Raw genomic sequence first — 20148 nt, forward strand, 5'->3', positions numbered from 1 at the left:
AAAACATTGCTTTCTTTAGAGGAAATAGGAGAGATTTGACCATCACGGATATAACCCCGCACCCGATTACACCAAATGCAGCTGTGCGTTCATCATCCGTTTCATATTTCACTTCACCTCCACCTTCACCATCAAATGTGCACGTAAAGTGGTTGACATTTTTACCGTCGCTTGTTCAATTGTAACCCTCTACAGGTGGGTTGGTTCCGGCTGATAGGTTACGACTTTTACGTACTCATGCCTGCGGCGATCGACTTTAGAGGGAGAAACAATCATCGCACTTAAAGAACGGTATAGATCGTGTGCGTGAGCGCGGTCGCTCGTTCGCCTCTCGAGGTCATTGGCCATACGGGTCGTACACCACCGTACGATCGCGGTTGATTGAGCTACAGAATAGAGTCAGTCTTATAAAAAGCAAAGGAGCTGTGGGGAAACTGTATCAGAACCATCTGAGCAGTCAAGCAGCAGCCAACGCAACGCAAGCAAACCAAAATTCAACAATCATGAAGGTAAGTACGATCGAGAGTGCGTCTGCAGTGAGTGCAACGAGGACTTACAACGAATCTTCTTATACATTTCTCCACCGAACAGTGCATCGCAGCTGTAGTCATGATGGCCGTTGCCGTTGCCGTCCAGGGATCGTCCGTCACCTACTGGGGCAATGGAGCAGCGCTGCAGCATTTGGCGCCGGTTTCGGTCGGTAGCTGGGTACAGGATAATTCTTACGGCAGAATTGTATCCCCGTGGAACTACGCTTACCAGGCCCCGGTCGCTACCGTTGCCGCTGCTCCAGTTGCCTACGCCGCACCGTACACTTACCAGCCGGCCGTGGCCGTCGTTGCCCAGAAGGAGGCTCGCTATCTGGCCGCCAACCGTGGTGCGGTGCATGAGGCCCCCCTGCCCGGACATGTCGTCAACCAGCAGTCGCTGAACCTGGAACCCGCACCCGGAACTCTGTAAAAATGTTTTATAAAAAGGCAACCGGTTAACCGTTGAATGCTGCAAATAAAAGCTCGTTGTGATATTGTAACTAGCGGTTTTCAATAACTTTACCAGGATTTTTGGAAGTATATACTGAAAGAAACAAATGTTGAGGTTATTGCACTGAAATATCCATTACATCTCTCTCATCTTTTGCTATTTCTACTATCCAACAATCTCTTTAAGCTGTCAAAACCACTGGAATTAACATACAAATAAGACCCTACTGATCCTCTTATAGCGTCTATTCGAAAACATATTTGCCATAGAAGAACAAGAATAAAGACGATGCGATGCAGAGATAACATCCTGCAGGATCACTGGAGCATCACGCAAACAAATCATGTAGATGTTATGACAGCGTCTCTCAAACTTAATTTCCTACCACAAATCCTCCATGACTAATGAACTTGATCGTGATCGTGATAGAGCTTACTACTAGCACGACGATAAAGTGGCACTCCCCTTCATTGTATGTCCTTCTACTGGCTCTATACGAATCTTGTAATTGATGCATATTACAATAATTATTTTTTATATTGGGAACGCTCAGTTGATCTAATGTTGTATGCGTCGGTTTTTTTTAAACATGAGCGTGGTTGGACCTCATGCCATACCTTGGATTTACGAAACCGACAAGACCGATTAGGTTGTGACTAAAAAAGACTCTTTTTAAAGTCAATGACTTTTTTCACAAATTTGTGTTCATTGTATGAGATGAAAAAGAAAAAGCCATTGTGTCGTAACTTTTTTAGTGTTATAAAGAGTTATTTAAATTATAATTTATAATTGCATTTACAATTACCCTTTCCTTCATAAACATTGCAAATAAATTCCATCGCTGTGAATGGAATTGAATGTACTTATAAATATTTCCTTATTCAACGGTTGTTCACGCACCAGTAATTATTCAATGTAACTTCAGTTCAAATCATAAATTAGTTTTCTTTCAGATGATAATAACCAATTTAACTTCTACCATTCCATTGCACCTGAACCAAAATATTATTCAAAAATGTTTATTCAAGGCCTCATTACATACACCTAATAAATTGGCTAATGAATTCGATTAGATAACGCTGCTGCTCATAATACTACAGCATGACATGTAACTCCTATCCAACGACCAAAACAAGCCTCCCGCAAACAGGAATCTTCTCGAATTCCGGTTTTAGGAACGCCCTAACACAAAGCAATGTTTTCGTTTTTGGCAAATGCCAGGTACATTGCAAACACTACCAACATCCTACCAGCTTCTCTAGCGCCTTCCTCCCTTCAAACCTAGACACATTTCAAGATATCAAATGCCGCCAGGTATTGCCGGCGGGACGTGATTAAATTCTTCGCCGACGCCAGTCCAGTCCGTCCCGGCGGCGCGAATGTGTTACGGTTGCTTTACTTTTAATTTCGTTGGTCAATCAGCGTCTTTTTTTGTTGTTGTTCTCGTTGTTCTTAAACGTACATATAATAACGTTTTAGCATGCCACTCATGGTAACCGAAAACTAGTACAGGTTGTACCGGTTTCGTATTACATTCCCTTTTCGCTGCGATTCCCCGATCCGATCCGTGTGGAAGGTGGTGGTGTGGTCTTCAGGAAGTGGTCATGTTTGATGCCAACTCCCCAAGCATGTGCAGGTTTCCAAGATTTGAAGAAAGAAGAATGAAATGTTACCATTGGCACAAGAAATAGAAACAGCATCTGCTTAATCGACCAGAACGCGGCATGGAGCGTAGTAATCCTCATTTCGTAGTTTCTTTGCTTGTTATAGCAATCCTTCTTGCAGACTTTTCCTTTCACTGGTAGCGGAAAAGGAGAGGAGAAGTGGGCGGTATCTAAGACGGGCGAGTGGGGTGAAGTTTTTTTGTTCTCTCATGCTTTCGTACTTTTCGGCAAATCGATCAAGCTAACGCCAAAGCGTGTATTAGCGCGACGCGTCTCATATAAATACTGCCGTTTACGCTAGTCGATGTCACATCAAAACCGTTCTCCGAACAAATCACATCTTCCAAACGGAATAACCAACAAACCCAAAACAAGCATCATGAAGGTAAGTGGTGCACATCCTTGGCTATCCTGAAGGATATGTCTTTAACTCCCATCCTCTTTTTCACTGCCACAGTGCATCGCAGCTGTAGTCATGGTCGCTCTGGTCGCCAGCGCTCAGGCCAACTACTACAACGCCGTCCCGTCGGTGTACAGCGTCCCAGCCACGACTGTGGTCCAGCAGAACGTTGCGCCCAAGTACGTCACCGCTTACGCTGCCCCTGCCATCTCGTACGCCAGCCACGCCAGCGTTGCTCCGGCCATTTCCTACGCCAGCCACTCCAGCGTTGCCCCGGTCGCTACCTATGCCGCCCCAGTCGCCACCTATGCCGCTGCTCCGATCTCTTACGCTGCCCATAGCTCGGTTGTCCCTGCTCCAGTTGCTTACGCTGCTGCACCGGCTGCCTATGCGTACGGTCACACCAACTACGTCCAGGCTGTCCCGGCTGTGTACGCTCAGGTGCAGAAGGAAGCTACCTACGTTGCGGCTACCCGTGGTGCCGTCCACAAGGCTCCTCTGGTTGGACATGCCGTCAACCAGAAGTCGTTCAACGTTGAGCCAGCACCTGGAACTCTGTAAATATTCAACTCAATGCTGTAATATGTTTGATTTTGAGAATGGTTTTAAATAGATTGGATTGTTGCAAGGATTATATGCTGGGGCAAAGGTTTTTTTTACATTTGATGACACATTGAGGCATATATTGAAGATCTGGTGTTGTGAAACAAGCTGAAATGGTGTTTTTTCCAAGATGTCTAACTAGACTATGATTCATCTATTAGCGATCAAGTGATCTCTTCTTGTAAAAATAACAAAATACCAAACTTGGGTTGTTATGTAGAAATAAGCACAAACATCATCTTCAAATAAATTAGAATACTTGGTTTCAGTAATTATTTTGTAAATCCTCTATAGCCAGGGAATCTACCAAAAGCTATAAAACGACTTAAAATTTTACTCTGGAGTCCAGCAGATGTAGTAAACTTCACGCTATTTTTGCTATACATTAGACTGTCCAACTTTACAACGTACTTTACACTTGGCACAACAATCAACCCACAAAATCGTCAACTTGACAGCCTATGAAAACACTTTGAATTTATTGCATCATCCCATTTCATCCCAAAGCATAGTCAAATTACTTAATCGTTCCTTCTCCAACTCCTCGCACACGACGCTTCCACCACGAACCTCCGAAAAACGTAGCAATTAAGCTGGTGCGCGTTGCCACAACTAATTGGATTACAAAAGCGTCCCCGCCGTTCGCTTTTAATATAGCATCATTTTCCACTCGCCAATCACCCGATCGAGGTGTTGCTAAAGATCGCTCACAATCGATCAACGAGCCCCCAAGACACACCGGAAAGTAAGTGCTAGAACCGGTCAATACCATCGTAGAGACGAAGGGAACAATGGTCCACGGGTGTAGCATGGTGGGGCGTGGTCGATCTTTCGCATTCTCGATCGCACATACCCACATCGCATGATCGTACCCCTGCTAGGAAGACGCCTTTTTGGTGTTCGGGTGTCTCCTACGGTGGACTGTTCTAGCACTAGCACACAACAAAGGTGTATCAATTAAAGCTGCGTAAAGCAAGGGCCGCTTGGAGTGACCATTTAAGAAAGGAGCTAAAGGAAGAAAAAGGAGACATAGAACGAATAGAGTCACGCTTAAATAAATCGATCACACAATAACAATCTCAAGGTCGTGGTCGCGTCGTTGCTCGGGCAGGTCGCGGTTTTGTGGTTAGCATGATCTTTCTTTTGCACCGTTTTCATGGTGTGCCTCTCTTTGTGACGGTTTGCCATAATTTCCTGCTTCGTGTTAACCATCTGATGCAAGACAGCTTCAGTAAAAAGGGCCACAACACATCAAGCGAATAATTGTTATCCTATTTTTTTTCTAAATGTATCAAGTTTGTTATTATCGCTCATTAATTTAGAACAGGTTCTCTATGATATTTACCATTCAAAAGAAGTTATTCTAATACATCTAAAACGATTTTATCGAAAGTAATTTGATTGAATTGTTCAAGCCCGATTCGTAATAATATAACAACATACAGAAAAATATTGGTTTCATTGAGCGAAATCAGTTCAATCTCCTAATGGCCATATTTTCCGCATTTCAATCTACATGTAACCGGTTTCTACTGGTTCAATTTTTCTCAAAAACTCACACTTTGGAAATCAAACTAATAAGAATAGAAGACATAGATGTAAAAGGTGTGTACAAGTTGGCAGCGTTTATTTTAAAGTTTATGCAACGATCGATTTTTGATTAACGACATGACCTGGAAGAGGCGCGACATGAACAGCTCCCGGGTTGGCAGCAACGTACTTCGCAGCATGACCCTGGACGGGGAGGTAGTTGTTGTATCCGTAGCCGTATCCGTGACCAAGTCCGTATCCATGCTCCACACCGTATCCTCCATACAAACCCAGTGGGTTGAACGTCTTCAATGTGTTCACGTTGGCCTGGACCACAGTCGGAGCGTACTTGGCGCCATAGTATCCGCCATACAGACCGAGCGGACTGACCGTCTTCAGAGTGTTCACGTTGTCCTGAGCCACATGGACGGCTCCCGGGTTGGCAGCAACGTACTTCGCAGCATGACCCTGAACTGGGAGGTAGTTGTTGTATCTGTAGCCGTATCCGTGACCGAGACCGTATCCGTGCTCCACACCGTATCCTCCATACAGACCCACAGGGCTGACCGTCTTCAGAGTGTTCACGTTGGCCTGGACCACAGTCGGAGCGTACTTGGCGCCATAGTATCCTCCATACAGACCGTTGTTGTAGCCAGAGTACGGAAGAGCGGCCGAGTACGGGTAGGAAAGGCCATGATCCAGCACGGACGAGTATCCCAGTCCACCGAGTGACGAGTAATGGCCCAGACCATCATAGGCACCCACGCCATGGAGTCCCGAGCTGTAGGCGTACGGAAGGACTGACTGCACCGCTGGCTGATATGATCCTTGGGAGACGGTGGCCAGAGCCAACACAGCGATCGCGATGAATCCCTGGATTTTATTAAATATATTTTATTAGTGTGCCTTGTACCGTATTGATTTTCAAACAAACCTTCATGATATAACTAATACAATTAACGATTGACTGTCTACTTGTTTGCTCAACAAATGGTTGGTTTCAACTGCCGTTACTGATTTTGATGCACACGTTATATACTAAAATCTAAACGGCTGATTAGTTCAGACTTGAACATTTTTCTTCAACGCGCCTTATTGCTGTCCAATTAAAAACACGCGCATCCTGAAGCTTTTCAATCCCCGTCAACCGTGACTAAACGCTGTGAAATGATCCATGACCAAATGCTACACCCGATTGCAATTTGGTACATTTTCGAAAAGCAATAGTCCGGATTCTCTACAAATGATGGACACAAGGTTAAATTTCTTTTAACAACCAAGAAGGTTCCCAATAGCAGCAGCAAAATGGATAAATCAGCAGCAGATATAAAAAGTGATACAATTCTAGAAAACTGATCAGTTCCAGCACGTAGGCCAAACACATCGTACAAACAAAACAACAATGAAGGTATATTGAAACATATCATTTGAGGAAATTAAAACTACAAGACAATGTCTTAATTCTTCATCTTAAGGGCTTCATCGCGATCGCTGTGTTGGCTCTGGCCACCGTCTCCCAGGGATCATATCTGCCAGCGGTGCAGTCAGTCCTTCCGTACGCCTACAGCTCTGGACTCCATGGCGTGGGTGCCTATGATGGTCTGGGCCATTACTCGTCGCTCGGTGAACTGGGATACTCATCCGTGCTGGATCATGGTCTCTCCTACCCGTACTCGGCCGCTCTTCCGTACTCTGGCTACAACAACGGTCTGTATGGAGGATACTACGGTGGCAAGTACGCTCCGACTGTGGTCCAGGCCAACGTGAACACTCTGAAGACAGTCAGTCCACTGGGTCTATATGGCGGATACTATGGCGCCAAGTACGCCCCAACTGTGGTCCAGGCCAACGTGAACACTCTGAAGACGGTCAGCCCGCTGGGTCTGTATGGAGGATACGGTGTGGAGCACGGATACGGACTCGGTCACGGATACGGCTACGGATACAACAACTACCTCCCAGTCCAGGGTCATGCTGCGAAGTACGTTGCTGCCAACCCGGGAGCCGTCCATGTGGCCCCTCTGCCAGGCCATCTGGTCAACCAGAAGTCGATTGTGGCGTAAATGACTGTTATCTCGATCAAATGTATGTGAAATTGTAAATAAAGGGAGATTCTTATCCAAAATACTTGTTGTCTTCTACATTTTCCTGAAACTTTTCAAAGTCAAATTGACTCAGCACATATAAACCACAAAAACCTAATGTCTTTGTTCTAATTCATCCAACATTAGTTCTTTTCCTACATGTCCCTCATCTCATTATACAACAAAATTTTAAAGTCATTTCAAACATTATTACACTTTGTGACATTTTCAAGTTTATTTCGTTTATGTTCTAGGCTCGACTGGATTTTGTACATGGATAATAAATTATGTTTACAGAGTTCCTGGTGCAGCTTCAAGGTTCAGGGACTGCTGGTTGACGGCATGTCCGGCTAGAGGAGCCTCGTGGACGGCGCCACGGTTGGCAGCGACATAGCGAGCCTCCTTCTGGGCGACAACAGCCACGGCGGGCTGGGCGACGACGGTGGCAGCAGGAGCTACGGCCACTGGAGCAGCTTCCACTACATCCGAATCAGCGTAGAACGATGGCGCGGAGTAGGCGACTGGAGCTACTGAGGCGACACGGGTATACGAGACGGCTGGGACGGCATGGGAGACGGATTGCGCAGCATAGGAGTAGGCCGGAGCGGCATAGGAGTAAGCGGGAGCGGCGTACGCGAGAGGGGCCGGAACCACGTACTTCGGAGCCACATTCTGCTGGACGACAGTCGTCTGGGGAGCAGAGTACACCACCGGAGCCGGAATAAGGCCGCACTCAGCGACGACGGCCAGAGCCACCATGACTACAGCTGCGATGCACTGACAAGAAAAATAACCACAATACAGGAGAGTTTACTTGATGACATTTGATGGAAATGAGAAAGCCTCTGAATTACCTTCATGATTGCTGGATGGATGTTTGAGTTGGATGCTGGTATGCGATCGAGTCGAAGATCGTTCTGATTCTGATTGATACGAGTACAGAGACGCCTTTTATACCAGTAGAAGGAAACACAAACATGAATGTACTTTCCAAAGTACAACAAAAAATGCATTCCCCAAAATCTCCCAAAACAACCATACCATCCCTTCCAAAGCACACAACGAACGATCGAACAAAGAGAACGGGAAACTAACGCTCGATCAAACAGAATGGCGATCAGCTTGGGTTAACATTCACACGTCATGCATCGGAGCCGGTTTATTAAAACAATATTATCTACATTTACAACACGTATTTGGCAACGGGAGCAGTCGACAGATACTTGTTGTATCCCAGACCGTATCCTCCATAGTTCCACAGTCCATTATCGACGACTTTGGTGGCGACGACGGGAGCGACCAGCTTGTTGTATCCCAGACCGTATCCGCTGACCAGCTTGTTGTATCCCAGACCGTATCCGCTGACCAGCTTGTTGTATCCCAGACCGTATCCGCTGCTCAGGACTGGAGCGACCAGCTTGTTGTATCCCAGATCGTAGCTGTTATCAACGACCTTGGTGGCCAGCACTGGAGCAACCGACGGGTATTCGACCACTTTCTTCACGGCCGGATAGGAACCGTAGAACGATGATGGGTAGGAGTACTTGTCCACCGCTGCTGGGAGACCGTACGACGAGCCATAGACCACCTTCGACACCGGAAGTCCATAGCCGTAGCCGTGCTGGTAGGACAGGACATCATCGTATGGCAGGTAGGACGCCTCCGAGGCAGCGACGAACGCCACAGCCATGATTGCAATGAAGAACTGGAATGAGATAGAAGAATTGGATGAAGATGGTTGTTTGTATAGAGATTTCCGACGAAGCTTACCTTCATTTTGATTGGATTGGTTGGATGTGTTGTGCTGATAGAAGAGCTGTACGAATACTGATACCAAAAACACAATCGAACGCATTTTTTATAGCGCCTCCTACCGGAAGTTCAAAACGTAAGGAAAACTCCGTCGTCAAGGTCCAACAGAAGGCCGGAAAAGCGTCGCGTTTGGCTCGTTATAAAAGCAGACGATCATTGGGACAAACGATCACAGTTCACTTGCAACGTTTTCGCGAACATATCCAATCGATCAACGCACTCAACTGTGACCATGAAGGTAAGTTGAATCGAGAATTGGCCAACATTTGGTTGATATTGATAAGTTATCACTGATTGCATTCCTCCAGGTATTCATCGCGTTCGCTGTGTTGGCTCTGGCCACCGTCTCCAAGGGATCGTATCTGCCAGCGGTGCAGTCAGTCCTTCCGTACGCCTACAGCTCTGGACTCCATGGTCTGGGTGCTTATGATGGTCTGGGTCATTACTCGTCGCTTGGTGAACTGGGATACTCGTCCGTGCTGGATCATGGCCTCTCCTACCCGTACTCGGCCGCTCTTCCGTACTCTGGCTACAACAACGGTCTGTATGGAGGATACTACGGTGCCAAGTACGCACCAACGGTGGTCCAGGCCAACGTGAACACTCTGAAGACGGTCAGCCCGCTGGGTCTGTATGGAGGATACGGTGTGGAGCACGGATACGGACTCGGTCACGGATACGGCTACGGATACAACAACTACCTCCCAGTCCAGGGTCATGCTGCGAAGTACGTTGCTGCCAACCCGGGAGCCGTCCATGTGGCCCCTCTGCCAGGCCATCTGGTCAACCAGAAGTCGATTGTGGCGTAAATGACTGTGATCTCGATCAAATGTATGTGGAATTGTAAATAAAGGGAGAATCTTAATCAAAATTCGTTGAGTTTTTAAATTTCGTCGTATTGTATTATTTTAATGCAGAAAACACTTACTCTGAACACAGTAGATGATGTAACGGTGGGCAGACTAGAGGGTCGCTTGGAACTCCAGCGATTTGATGGATTCGTGAATCTGCAGCCCAGCATGTATAACAGCTGGCAGGGTACGGCATTGTATTAGCGAGTGGGCCCCGGGGACGATGTATTGTTGGGTTCCCGTGACCGATGAACCCTTAACATTCCCTCGACAGAAACGAAATTCAACTAATCTTTTACAAATCCAAACCAGATGCCATTACCCCTCCTCTCTCTCCTAATGTAAAGTGGGCTTCACCATTTAAAGCCTCCAACACTCGAAATCCACCACTGTCCGAACATCCACATACTACTTTGAATAAAAACCGAATTTCTGTTCCGGAAAAATCTAATCCGGTTCCGGTGAACTCAGACGAATATTGATGATCTGTATGAATAAAGATGATTCTTGCTGTTTCGAATTAGTTTAAACGAGTATGGGTGATCTAAACGGTTTTTTTTTGCTTTTACTTGCTATAGTCTTTTAGATAAATATTGAATATTGCGGACCTTTACCGTCGGACCTTATAATTATTCTTATCCTTCTAGGATCTTAACTCACGTGACATACTATCGTCCCCATTGACGTCGGCCGGTGGTAGCATTACTGTCACAGTAAGTCCACGGATCGGCACGGCTGACCACTGCACATATCTTTTTCCTCCTGTAAAGTCAGCCTCACTTTAATTTCATCTTTTGAACATGAATTCAAACTCATTTTGGTATAAAGAAAAGCATTCATATTCAATTGGAATTTTCTCAAATTAACCAGCTTTGTCACGATTCGTTTGGATTCGTTCATATTCGTCCGGATGGTAGGAGCTGAAGTCAGGTTTGATTCGTAATTCGATTCCGTATTCAAAGTAATGAGTCAATAACTCCAAACCGTCTACTGTTTGAATTGAACAGATTGAATTGACGGAATTACATGGGCAGACAAGTTTTGATTAGGATCTTCCATTTATTTACAATTTCACATACATTTGATCGAGATCACAGTCATTTACGCCACAATCGACTTCTGGTTGACCAGATGGCCTGGCAGAGGGGCCACATGGACGGCTCCCGGGTTGGCAGCAACGTACTTCGCAGCATGACCCTGGACTGGGAGGTAGTTGTTGTATCCGTAGCCGTATCCGTGACCGAGACCGTATCCGTGCTCCACACCGTATCCTCCATACAGACCCAGCGGGCTGACCGTCTTCAGAGTGTTCACGTTGGCCTGGACCACAGTTGGGGCGTACTTGGCACCGTAGTATCCTCTATACAGACCCAGCGGGCTGACCGTTTCCAGAGTGTTCACATTGGCCTGGACCACAGTCGGAGCGTACTTGCCACCGTAGTATCCTCCATACAGACCGTTGTTGTAGACAGAGTACGGAAGAGCGGCCGAGTACGGGTAGGAGAGACCATGATCCAGCACGGATGAGTATCCCAGTTCACCGAGCGACGAGTAATGGCCCAGACCATCATAGGCTCCCAGACCATGGAGTCCAGAGCTGTAGGCGTACGGAAGGACTGACTGCACCGCTGGCAGATATGATCCCTGGGAGATGGTGGCCAGAGCCAACACAGCGATCGCGATGAAGCCCTGGAAGAATGCAATCAGTGGTAACTTATCAGTATCAACCAAATGTTGGCCAATTCTCGAATCAACTCACCTTCATGGTCACAGTTGAGTGCGTTGATCGATTGGATATGTTCGCGAAAACGTTGCAAGTGAACTGTGATCGTTTGTCCCAATGATCGTCTGCTTTTATAACGAGCCAAACGCGACGCTTTTCCGGCCTTCTGTTGGACCTTGACGACGGAGTTTTCCTTTCGTTTTGAACTTCCGGTAGGAGGCGCTATAAAAGATGCGTTCGATTGTGTTTTTGGTATCAGTATTCGTACAGCTCTTCTATCAGCACAACACATCCAACCAATCCAATCAAAATGAAGGTAAGCTTCGTCGGAAATCTCTATACAAACAACCATCTTCATCCAATTCTTCTATCTCATTCCAGTTCTTCATTGCAATCATGGCTGTGGCGTTCGTCGCTGCCTCGGAGGCGTCCTACCTGCCATACGATGATGTCCTGTCCTACCAGCACGGCTACGGCTATGGACTTCCGGTGTCGAAGGTGATCTATGGCTCGTCGTACGGTCTCCCAGCAGCGGTGGACAAGTACTCCTACCCATCATCGTTCTACGGTTCCTATCCGGCCGTGAAGAAAGTGGTCGAATACCCGTCGGTTGCTCCAGTGCTGGCCACCAAGGTCGTTGATAACAGCTACGATCTGGGATACAACAAGCTGGTCGCTCCAGTGCTGAGCAGCGGATACGGTCTGGGATACAACAAGCTGGTCAGCGGATACGGTCTGGGATACAACAAGCTGGTCAGCGGATACGGTCTGGGATACAACAAGCTGGTCGCTCCCGTCGTCGCCACCAAAGTCGTCGATAATGGACTGTGGAACTATGGAGGATACGGTCTGGGATACAACAAGTATCTGTCGACTGCTCCCGTTGCCAAATACGTGTTGTAAATGTAGATAATATTGTTTTAATAAACCGGCTCCGATGCATGACGTGTGAATGTTAACCCAAACTGATCGCCATTCTGTTTGAGCGAGCGTTAGTTTCCCGTTCTCTTTGTTCGACCGTTCGTTGTGTGCTTTGGAAGGGATGGTATGGTTGTTTTAGGCGATTTTGGGGAATGCATTTTTTGTTGTACTTTGGAAACTACTTTCATGTTTGTGTTTCCTTCTACTGGTATAAAAGGCGTCTCTGTACTCGTATCAATCAGAATCAGAACGATCTTCGACTCGATCGCATACCAGCATCCAAATCAAACCCCTAACCAGCAATCATGAAGGTAATTCAAAGGCTTTCTCATTACCATCAAGTGTCCTCAAGTAAACGCTCCTGTATTGTGGTTATTTTTCTTATCAGTGCATCGCAGCTGTAGTCATGGTGGCTCTGGCCGTCGTCGCTGAGTGCGGCCTCATTCCGGCTCCGGTGGTGTACTCTGCTCCTCAGACGACTGTCGTCCAGCAGAATGTGGCTCCGAAGTACGTGGTTTCGGCCCCTCTCGCGTACGCCGCTCCCGCTTACTCCTATGCCGCTCCGTCCTACTCCTATGCTGCGCAAGCCGTCTCCCATGCCGTCCCAGCCGTCTCGTATACCCGTGTCGCCTCAGTAGCTCCAGTCGCCTACTCCGCGCCATCGTTCTACGCTGATTCGGATGTAGTGGAAGCTGCTCCAGTGGCCGTAGCTCCTGCTGCCACCGTCGTCGCCCAGCCCGCCGTGGCTGTTGTCGCCCAGAAGGAGGCTCGCTATGTCGCTGCCAACCGTGGCGCCGTCCACGAGGCTCCTCTGGCCGGACATGCCGTCAACCAGCAGTCCCTGAACCTTGAAGCTGCACCAGGAACTCTGTAAACATAATTTATTATCCATGTACAAAATCCAGTCGAGCCTAGAACATAAACGAAATAAACTTGAACATGTTTCAAAGTGAAATAATGATTTGTTTTATATACTTAATGAGCTAACACTTGTGTTAAAAAAAATAGTAAAATTTTGTTGGATTTAAAATTAATTGGTTTGTCAAACATCAGAAAGCATTGGAAACTTAAAATTTAGGATAATGTAGAAGACCAATCATATTTTGAGTTAAATATTCCATTTATTTACAATTTCACATACATTTGATCGAGATCACAGTCATTTACGCCACAATCGACTTCTGGTTGACCAGATGGCCTGGCAGAGGGGCCACATGGACGGCTCCCGGGTTGGCAGCAACGTACTTCGCAGCATGACCCTGGACTGGGAGGTAGTTGTTGTATCCGTAGCCGTATCCGTGACCGAGTCCGTATCCGTGCTCCACACCGTATCCTCCATACAGACCCAGCGGGCTGACCGTCTTCAGAGTGTTCACGTTGGCCTGGACCACAGTTGGGGCGTACTTGGCACCGTAGTATCCGCCATACAGACCCAGCGGGCTGACCGTCTTCAGCGTGTTCACGTTGGCCTGGACCACAGTCGAAGCGTACTTGCCACCGTAGTATCCTCCATACAGACCGTTGTTGTAGCCAGAGTACGGAAGAGCGGCCGAGTACGGGTAGGAGAGGCCATGATCCAGCACGGACGAGTAACCCAGTCCACCGAGCGACGAGTAATGGCCCAGACCATCATAAGCACCCAGACCATGGAGTCCAGAGCTGTAGGCGTACGGAAGGACTGACTGCACCGCTGGCAGATACGATCCCTGAGAGACGGTGGCCAGAGCCAACACAGCGATTGCGATGAATCCCTGGAAGGAAGAATAGAAAAAAATTATAACTTATCAATATCAACCAAATGTTGGCCAATTCTCGAATCAACTCACCTTCATGGTCACAGTTGAGTGCGTTGATCGATTGGATATGTTCGCGAAAACGTTGCAAGTGAACTGTGATCGTTTGTCCCAATGATCGTCTGCTTTTATAACGAGCCAAACGCGACGCTTTTCCGGTCTTCTGTTGGACCTTGACGACGGAGTTTTCCTTACGTTTTGAACTTCCGGTAGGAGGCGCTATAAAAAATGCGTTCGATTGTGTTTTTGGTATCAGTATTCGTACAGCTCTTCTATCAGCACAACACATCCAACCAATCCAATCAAAATGAAGGTAAGCTTCGTCGGAAATCTCTATACAAACAACCATCTTCATCCAATTCTTCTATCTCATTCCAGTTCTTCATTGCAATCATGGCTGTGGCGCTCGTCGCTGCCTCGGAGGCGTCCTACCTGCCATACGATGATGTCCTGTCCTACCAGCACGGCTACGGCTATGGACTTCCGGTGTCGAAGGTGATCTATGGCTCGTCGTACGGTCTCCCAGCAGCGGTGGACAAGTACTCCTACCCATCATCGTTCTACGGTTCCTATCCGGCCGTGAAGAAAGTGGTCGAATACCCGTCGGTTGCTCCAGTGCTGGCCACCAAGGTCGTTGATAACAGCTACGATCTGGGATACAACAAGCTGGTCGCTCCAGTCCTGAGCAGCGGATACGGTCTGGGATACAACAAGCTGGTCAGCGGATACGGTCTGGGATACAACAAGCTGGTCGCTCCCGTCGTCGCCACCAAAGTCGTCGATAATGGACTGTGGAACTATGCAGGATACGGTCTGGGATACAACAAGTATCTGTCGACTGCTCCCGTTGCCAAATATGTTTTCTAAATGTCATTCAATCCGTACATGATGTACATACACACACACGCACGCGCACACACATTCGTGTAGTCATTTTAGGCTTTGTCTGCTAATCCCGCGCACGGATTGTCACCGCTCGTTCATGTATGTATGTTCGTTATTCTCGTTTCGTTCTTTTGTTCGATCTTCATCGAGCGTTTGTTACTTCCTTCGCATTGAACCCCCGCCCAATCAAGTCATCTAATAAAAAATGGTCTCTTAAGACACAATTAACCTTTTTGTTTATGGAATAATCCAGTTTTGGGATCGAACAGTATTTCGACACCGGAAAGAAGAATAGAAGAACCGACGTATATAAACCCGGCCCGGTCCGACCTTCGATCACAATTCAATCGATCTTCACACAGTTTGGACGGCAGCATCCACAAAACAAGCCCAGCAATCATGAAGGTAAGCTATTCGCGTGAACTTGATCCTCGAGCAGTCTAATAGATCTAACACGACACTTCTCTTCCAGTGCATCGCAGCTGTAGTCATGATGACTCTGGCCATCGCGGCGGAGGCTAACGTTATTGCCCTTCGCACTCCGGTAGTTTACACCGGTGCCGAGAAAACAGTCGTCCAGCAGAACGTCGCTCCGAAATACTACACGTCCAGCGTGGCTTACAATGCCCCCGTAGTGACCGCGTACACCGTCCCAGAAACTTACGTCCAGCAGAAGTACTATTCGGGCCCGGCTGTGACATACGCTGCTGCGCCTGCCGTCACCACCTACTCCGTCCCGAAGACGACCTACGTGGCGTCGAACGTTGCCCCGGCTGTCGCATACTCGACCCCAGTCGTCACTGCCTACACGGTGCCGGAAAAGACCGTTGTGCAGCAGAACGTTGCCCCGAAGTACGTTAGCTACACGGCCCCGGCCGTGTCTTACGTTGCTCCGGCTGTCTCCTACTCCGCTCCGGCCGTCACCTACACCGCCACCGCTCCGGTGACCAAGTACGAATCGGTCGCACCCGTCGCTTACTCGGCACCGATCGCTTACTCATCCGACTCGGACGTAGTGGAGGCTGCCCCGGTTGCTGCCGTTGCCCCCGAGGAGACGGTCGTCGTTGCCCAGCCCGCGGTTGCTGCCGTCGTTGCCCAGAAGGAAGCTCGCTATGTCGCTGCCAACCCCGGTGCCGTGCACGAAGCTCCGCTTGCCGGACACACCGTCAACCAGCAGTCGCTGAACGTGCAGCCTGCCCCGGGAACGCAGTAAGGAATTGTCAACCGTACCATGAAAACGATACTCTTTTTCGAACACACAGAAACAAAATTAACGAACCTTCGAGCCATTGACAAGTTTCTTCTTGTTGGATCTATGCTGAAATAAATCTTGCAAAATGTCACAATGAACGAGATGCGGGATGGAATTACACACAAACCAACGATACAGTTGAGAAAACATTTCCGAAGAAAGAACACAAGTTGTTCAAGTTTGATTATTTTCTTATTACGTTTCATTATGTTGTGTACTGATTCCCAACTTCAATTGCTCAATCAAACAGAAACTTTGGCTGGTTTGGTTTTGACCACATGTACCGCCCCTGGATTGGCGGCCACAACTACTCCACCACCGACCTCAACGTCCACGGTACGCTCCGTCGTAACGGGAGCGGGAGCGGGAACGACGTGCTGCACCACCGGCACCTGCTGTACTACCGGAACATGGTGCACTACCGGAACATGGTGCACTAACGGCTGTACTACCGGCACGTACACGGGCACCTGGTGGACCACCTTCTGGACGTGCACTTCCGGTACCTTCACGACCTCCCGCACCGCCACCGGATAATAGCGATGGGATCTACCGTGCGACGAGTGGCTGTGGAACAGCGGACTGCCGCAGACGGACGCAAGCAGCGCAAAAGCCAGAACGGCGGTGAAGCTCTGTGCAAAGGGAAGATCACACAATAATGTTTGTTTTAATGCGAGGGTGGCAGACCCACTGGATCACACTACTCCCTACCTTCATTGTTGCTTGCTGGCTGTCGTGCTGGACCGATCGAAGATCACCGAATAATGCTTCTAACGCGGTTCGGGCCGAATTTATATGCGTCGGTTTCGATTTGGATGTGCATTTGACCAAACAGGTTTCCATCTTTTTCCGGTCGCCCTCTGCACTCTCATTGCATGTCGCTGGCACGTAGGCTTCTTATCAGATTCACGCGATGAACGCTCGGAGCAAAAGCATCCTCCTTCCGGAACTGAAACAACATTTCTTTCGGTGCATGTTATTAAAGATGGAACCAAGCGAGATGCGTTTACTTTTCAAGCCAAATTGTTGTATTTTGAACGAATTGCTTCGTAGCGTCCAGAATTACTGATTTCCCATTTTTTGAAGAGAGCGAACGTCCTTATCCAATCTAGCAGCGTTTAGTCCGAACCAGGTGCAGCCTCCAGGTTCAGCTGCTGCTGGGAGAAAGCGTGGCCTGGCAGAGGGGCCTCGTGGATCGCGCCCCGGTTGGCGGCCAGATAGCGAGCCTCCTTCTGGTAGAGCAGCGCCGGAGCACTGTAGGCCAGCGGGGCGGTGTAGTAGTATGGAGCGGCAGGGGCGTACGCCAGCGGGGCACCAGCAGCGGCGTAGGGATAGGCCAACGGAGCCGCAGCATAGGAGTATGCCGGGGCCGTCGTAATCAGCTTAGCGTCCGAGTTGCTCTGCACGACCGTGGTGTGCGGGGCGGCAATGGCCAGTGGAGCTCCGTACAGCAGCGGGGCGAGTCCAGCGTCGGCGACAGCGGCCAGGGCCATCATGACTACAGCTGCGATGCACTGGAAAATAATAGAATAGATTTGTAAGTTTTCCTATAGACTCTGAACGCTTAAGAAATGTTATTGGCTAAGCTTTAAACACACCTTCATGATTGCAAGTGTTTGGATTGTTTTTTGAGTTGTGTTCTGAAACGCGGACAGATCAATTCTGATTAAACCACCGACAACCCATCGATATATATACTCGCCAGATTGTTAATAAAAACAACAAAAAATATATGTTTGATGGTGTCTCTAGGTACAGATATCGGGGCGCTACCTTTCAATCCAGTTCATAATTTTGCAGAAAATAGCGCAACTATTTAAACAGCGAAACATAAAAAAAAAACAATGAAAAACCACCCATAACCAGTTCCCTTTCCATGCGACGGCTATCCCTCGCATCCTTCCAGTGCACTGACCCGCGTAACATACGCATTGTTGTTCTGGTTCCGTGCGAAATTGACGATTGCGCGTACAGGGCCGGGCCGCATACGCATCGCATCAGAAACTTGTATTTTACCGATCTGGACACTTGATCTGGTTGCATTAAGGTTCCCCTTTCGCCTTGGCATTACGGGCGGCTGCTTGCTTTCGTCATGGTCCTTTTTTGTTTGCTGCTGCTTTTTTTCGTTTTATTTTATCTGATGCTAAAGAAGAACGTTTCCCATGGCTGCGTGACCACTAACCCGTCGTGTTGGCTTGGGGTATAAAAGGGATGCGTTCGGGCTGCAATCGTCACAGAACTCATCTGAACGTTCAATCAAGCAATTCATCCCAATCAACACCAACAAGCAATCATGAAGGTAATTATTCCAACGCGATCGTTCTCGAAGTTTTGTAAATTTCGGCTAAACTAACAATTTCCTTAAATCCTGCAGTGCATCGCAGCTGTAGTCATGATGGCCCTGGCCGCTGTCGCCGACGCTGGACTCGCCCCGCTGCTGTACGGAGCTCCACTGGCCATTGCCGCCCCGCACACCACGGTCGTGCAGAGCAACTCGGACGCTAAGCTGATTACGACGGCCCCGGCATACTCCTATGCTGCGGCTCCGTTGGCCTATCCCTACGCCGCTGCTGGTGCCCCGCTGGCGTACGCCCCTGCCGCTCCATACTACTACACCGCCCCGCTGGCCTACAGTGCTCCGGCGCTGCTCTACCAGAAGGAGGCTCGCTATCTGGCCGCCAACCGGGGCGCGATCCACGAGGCCCCTCTGCCAGGCCACGCTTTCTCCCAGCAGCAGCTGAACCTGGAGGCTGCACCTGGTTCGGACTAAACGCTGCTAGATTGGATAAGGACGTTCGCTCTCTTCAAAAAATGGGAAATCAGTAATTCTGGACGCTACGAAGCAATTCGTTCAAAATACAACAATTTGGCTTGAAAAGTAAACGCTTCTCGCTTGGTTCCGTCTTTAATAACATGCACAGAAAGAAATATTGTTTCAGTTCCGGAAGGAGGATGCTTTTGCTCCGAGCGTTCATCGCGTGAATCTGATAAGAAGCCTACGTGCCAGCGACATGCAATGAGAGTGCAGAGGGCGACCGGAAAAAGATGGAAACCTGTTTGGTCAAATGCACATCCAAATCGAAACCGACGCATATAAATTCGGCCCGAACCGCGTTAGAAGCATTATTCGGTGATCTTCGATCGGTCCAGCACGACAGCCAGCAAGCAACAATGAAGGTAGGGAGTAGTGTGATCCAGTGGGTCTGCCACCCTCGCATTAAAACAAACATTATTGTGTGATCTTCCCTTTGTACAGAGCTTCACCGCCGTTCTGGCTTTTGCGCTGCTTGCGTCCGTCTGTGGCAGTCCGCTGTTCCACAGCCACTCGTCGCACGGTAGATCCCATCGCTATTATCCGGTGGCGGTGCGGGAGGTCGTGAAGGTACCGGAAGTGCACGTCCAAAAGGTGGTCCACCAGGTGCCCGTGTACGTGCCGGTAGTACAGCCGTTAGTGCACCATGTTCCGGTAGTACACCATGTTCCGGTAGTACAGCAGGTGCCGGTGGTGCAGCACGTCGTTCCCGCTCCCGCTCCCGTTACGACGGAGCGTCCCGTAGACGTTGAGGTCGGTGGTGGAGTGGTTGTGGCCGCCAATCCAGGGGCGGTACATGTGGTCAAAACCAAACCAGCCAAAGTTTCGGTGTAAATA

At 48.5% G+C, this 20148-nt stretch overlaps 17 protein-coding genes across 20 annotated transcripts; 10 read left to right on the forward strand and 7 right to left on the reverse strand.

Moving 5' to 3' along the window:
* The first annotated feature begins 404 nt into the window (after positions 1-404).
* LOC121595353 (adult cuticle protein 1-like) lies at positions 405-1030 on the forward strand. The gene is made up of 2 exons (XM_041919267.1): positions 405-509; positions 592-1030. The coding sequence occupies exons 1-2, from the start codon at positions 504-506 to the stop codon at positions 958-960; spliced, it is 375 nt and encodes a 124-aa protein (XP_041775201.1). The 5' UTR covers positions 405-503; the 3' UTR covers positions 961-1030.
* Positions 1031-2920: 1890 nt separating this feature from the next.
* On the forward strand, positions 2921-3679 carry LOC121595333 (cuticle protein 16.5-like). Its single transcript, XM_041919244.1, has 2 exons — positions 2921-3030; positions 3103-3679. Exons 1-2 carry the CDS (start codon positions 2950-2952, stop codon positions 3604-3606), a joined length of 585 nt encoding a protein of 194 aa, XP_041775178.1. The 5' UTR covers positions 2921-2949; the 3' UTR covers positions 3607-3679.
* Positions 3680-5257: 1578 nt separating this feature from the next.
* LOC121595327 (shematrin-like protein 1) lies at positions 5258-6188 on the reverse strand. The gene is made up of 2 exons (XM_041919239.1): positions 6113-6188; positions 5258-6051 (listed from the first exon to the last, which is right to left on the reverse strand). The coding sequence occupies exons 1-2, from the start codon at positions 6116-6118 to the stop codon at positions 5287-5289; spliced, it is 771 nt and encodes a 256-aa protein (XP_041775173.1). The 5' UTR covers positions 6119-6188; the 3' UTR covers positions 5258-5286.
* A 318-nt stretch (positions 6189-6506) lies between these two features.
* Positions 6507-7312, forward strand: LOC121595331 (prisilkin-39-like). Its single transcript, XM_041919242.1, has 2 exons — positions 6507-6586; positions 6654-7312. Exons 1-2 carry the CDS (start codon positions 6581-6583, stop codon positions 7239-7241), a joined length of 594 nt encoding a protein of 197 aa, XP_041775176.1. The 5' UTR covers positions 6507-6580; the 3' UTR covers positions 7242-7312.
* Positions 7313-7456: 144 nt separating this feature from the next.
* LOC121595345 (cuticle protein 16.5-like) lies at positions 7457-8186 on the reverse strand. Its single transcript, XM_041919260.1, has 2 exons — positions 8117-8186; positions 7457-8039 (listed from the first exon to the last, which is right to left on the reverse strand). Exons 1-2 carry the CDS (start codon positions 8120-8122, stop codon positions 7554-7556), a joined length of 492 nt encoding a protein of 163 aa, XP_041775194.1. The 5' UTR covers positions 8123-8186; the 3' UTR covers positions 7457-7553.
* Positions 8187-8389: 203 nt separating this feature from the next.
* Positions 8390-9113, reverse strand: LOC121595335. Of its 2 annotated transcripts, XM_041919248.1 has the most exons (3): positions 9033-9113; positions 8629-8967; positions 8390-8595 (listed from the first exon to the last, which is right to left on the reverse strand). In XM_041919248.1, the coding sequence occupies exons 1-3, from the start codon at positions 9036-9038 to the stop codon at positions 8446-8448; spliced, it is 495 nt and encodes a 164-aa protein (XP_041775182.1). In that variant the 5' UTR covers positions 9039-9113; the 3' UTR covers positions 8390-8445. The 2 variants fall into 2 exon arrangements, with proteins under 2 accessions (XP_041775182.1, XP_041775181.1); XM_041919247.1 differs by having other exon boundaries at positions 8390-8967.
* A 63-nt stretch (positions 9114-9176) lies between these two features.
* LOC121595338 (glycine-rich protein-like) lies at positions 9177-9939 on the forward strand. Its single transcript, XM_041919251.1, has 2 exons — positions 9177-9312; positions 9383-9939. The coding sequence occupies exons 1-2, from the start codon at positions 9307-9309 to the stop codon at positions 9881-9883; spliced, it is 507 nt and encodes a 168-aa protein (XP_041775185.1). The 5' UTR covers positions 9177-9306; the 3' UTR covers positions 9884-9939.
* Positions 9940-10970: 1031 nt separating this feature from the next.
* On the reverse strand, positions 10971-11798 carry LOC121595329. The gene is made up of 2 exons (XM_041919241.1): positions 11685-11798; positions 10971-11614 (listed from the first exon to the last, which is right to left on the reverse strand). The coding sequence occupies exons 1-2, from the start codon at positions 11688-11690 to the stop codon at positions 11027-11029; spliced, it is 594 nt and encodes a 197-aa protein (XP_041775175.1). The 5' UTR covers positions 11691-11798; the 3' UTR covers positions 10971-11026.
* A 92-nt stretch (positions 11799-11890) lies between these two features.
* LOC121595334 lies at positions 11891-12607 on the forward strand. 2 transcript variants are annotated; one of them, XM_041919246.1, is made up of 3 exons: positions 11891-11964; positions 12030-12368; positions 12402-12607. In XM_041919246.1, exons 1-3 carry the CDS (start codon positions 11959-11961, stop codon positions 12549-12551), a joined length of 495 nt encoding a protein of 164 aa, XP_041775180.1. In that variant the 5' UTR covers positions 11891-11958; the 3' UTR covers positions 12552-12607. The 2 variants fall into 2 exon arrangements, with proteins under 2 accessions (XP_041775180.1, XP_041775179.1); XM_041919245.1 differs by having other exon boundaries at positions 11893-11964; positions 12030-12607.
* A 186-nt stretch (positions 12608-12793) lies between these two features.
* LOC121595347 (cuticle protein 16.5-like) lies at positions 12794-13524 on the forward strand. Its single transcript, XM_041919261.1, has 2 exons — positions 12794-12880; positions 12958-13524. The coding sequence occupies exons 1-2, from the start codon at positions 12875-12877 to the stop codon at positions 13441-13443; spliced, it is 492 nt and encodes a 163-aa protein (XP_041775195.1). The 5' UTR covers positions 12794-12874; the 3' UTR covers positions 13444-13524.
* A 153-nt stretch (positions 13525-13677) lies between these two features.
* Positions 13678-14523, reverse strand: LOC121595332 (prisilkin-39-like). Its single transcript, XM_041919243.1, has 2 exons — positions 14396-14523; positions 13678-14320 (listed from the first exon to the last, which is right to left on the reverse strand). The coding sequence occupies exons 1-2, from the start codon at positions 14399-14401 to the stop codon at positions 13733-13735; spliced, it is 594 nt and encodes a 197-aa protein (XP_041775177.1). The 5' UTR covers positions 14402-14523; the 3' UTR covers positions 13678-13732.
* Positions 14524-14595: 72 nt separating this feature from the next.
* On the forward strand, positions 14596-15461 carry LOC121595341. Of its 2 annotated transcripts, XM_041919256.1 has the most exons (3): positions 14596-14675; positions 14741-15079; positions 15113-15461. In XM_041919256.1, the coding sequence occupies exons 1-3, from the start codon at positions 14670-14672 to the stop codon at positions 15227-15229; spliced, it is 462 nt and encodes a 153-aa protein (XP_041775190.1). In that variant the 5' UTR covers positions 14596-14669; the 3' UTR covers positions 15230-15461. The 2 variants fall into 2 exon arrangements, with proteins under 2 accessions (XP_041775190.1, XP_041775189.1); XM_041919255.1 differs by having other exon boundaries at positions 14597-14675; positions 14741-15461.
* An 81-nt stretch (positions 15462-15542) lies between these two features.
* On the forward strand, positions 15543-16597 carry LOC121595328 (cuticle protein 16.5-like). The gene is made up of 2 exons (XM_041919240.1): positions 15543-15652; positions 15720-16597. Exons 1-2 carry the CDS (start codon positions 15647-15649, stop codon positions 16458-16460), a joined length of 747 nt encoding a protein of 248 aa, XP_041775174.1. The 5' UTR covers positions 15543-15646; the 3' UTR covers positions 16461-16597.
* Positions 16598-16680: 83 nt separating this feature from the next.
* Positions 16681-17304, reverse strand: LOC121595351. Its single transcript, XM_041919265.1, has 2 exons — positions 17211-17304; positions 16681-17131 (listed from the first exon to the last, which is right to left on the reverse strand). The coding sequence occupies exons 1-2, from the start codon at positions 17214-17216 to the stop codon at positions 16742-16744; spliced, it is 396 nt and encodes a 131-aa protein (XP_041775199.1). The 5' UTR covers positions 17217-17304; the 3' UTR covers positions 16681-16741.
* Positions 17305-17504: 200 nt separating this feature from the next.
* Positions 17505-18204, reverse strand: LOC121595349 (adult cuticle protein 1-like). The gene is made up of 2 exons (XM_041919263.1): positions 18098-18204; positions 17505-18013 (listed from the first exon to the last, which is right to left on the reverse strand). Exons 1-2 carry the CDS (start codon positions 18101-18103, stop codon positions 17618-17620), a joined length of 402 nt encoding a protein of 133 aa, XP_041775197.1. The 5' UTR covers positions 18104-18204; the 3' UTR covers positions 17505-17617.
* A 506-nt stretch (positions 18205-18710) lies between these two features.
* LOC121595350 (adult cuticle protein 1-like) lies at positions 18711-19382 on the forward strand. Its single transcript, XM_041919264.1, has 2 exons — positions 18711-18798; positions 18874-19382. The coding sequence occupies exons 1-2, from the start codon at positions 18793-18795 to the stop codon at positions 19267-19269; spliced, it is 402 nt and encodes a 133-aa protein (XP_041775198.1). The 5' UTR covers positions 18711-18792; the 3' UTR covers positions 19270-19382.
* A 199-nt stretch (positions 19383-19581) lies between these two features.
* LOC121595352 lies at positions 19582-20145 on the forward strand. Its single transcript, XM_041919266.1, has 2 exons — positions 19582-19676; positions 19756-20145. The coding sequence occupies exons 1-2, from the start codon at positions 19671-19673 to the stop codon at positions 20143-20145; spliced, it is 396 nt and encodes a 131-aa protein (XP_041775200.1). The 5' UTR covers positions 19582-19670.
* The last annotated feature ends 3 nt before the right edge of the window (positions 20146-20148 follow it).

The sequence above is a fragment of the Anopheles merus genome, chromosome 3R (genome assembly GCF_017562075.2).
Source record: "Anopheles merus strain MAF chromosome 3R, AmerM5.1, whole genome shotgun sequence".
Taxonomy (NCBI): domain Eukaryota; kingdom Metazoa; phylum Arthropoda; class Insecta; order Diptera; family Culicidae; genus Anopheles; species Anopheles merus.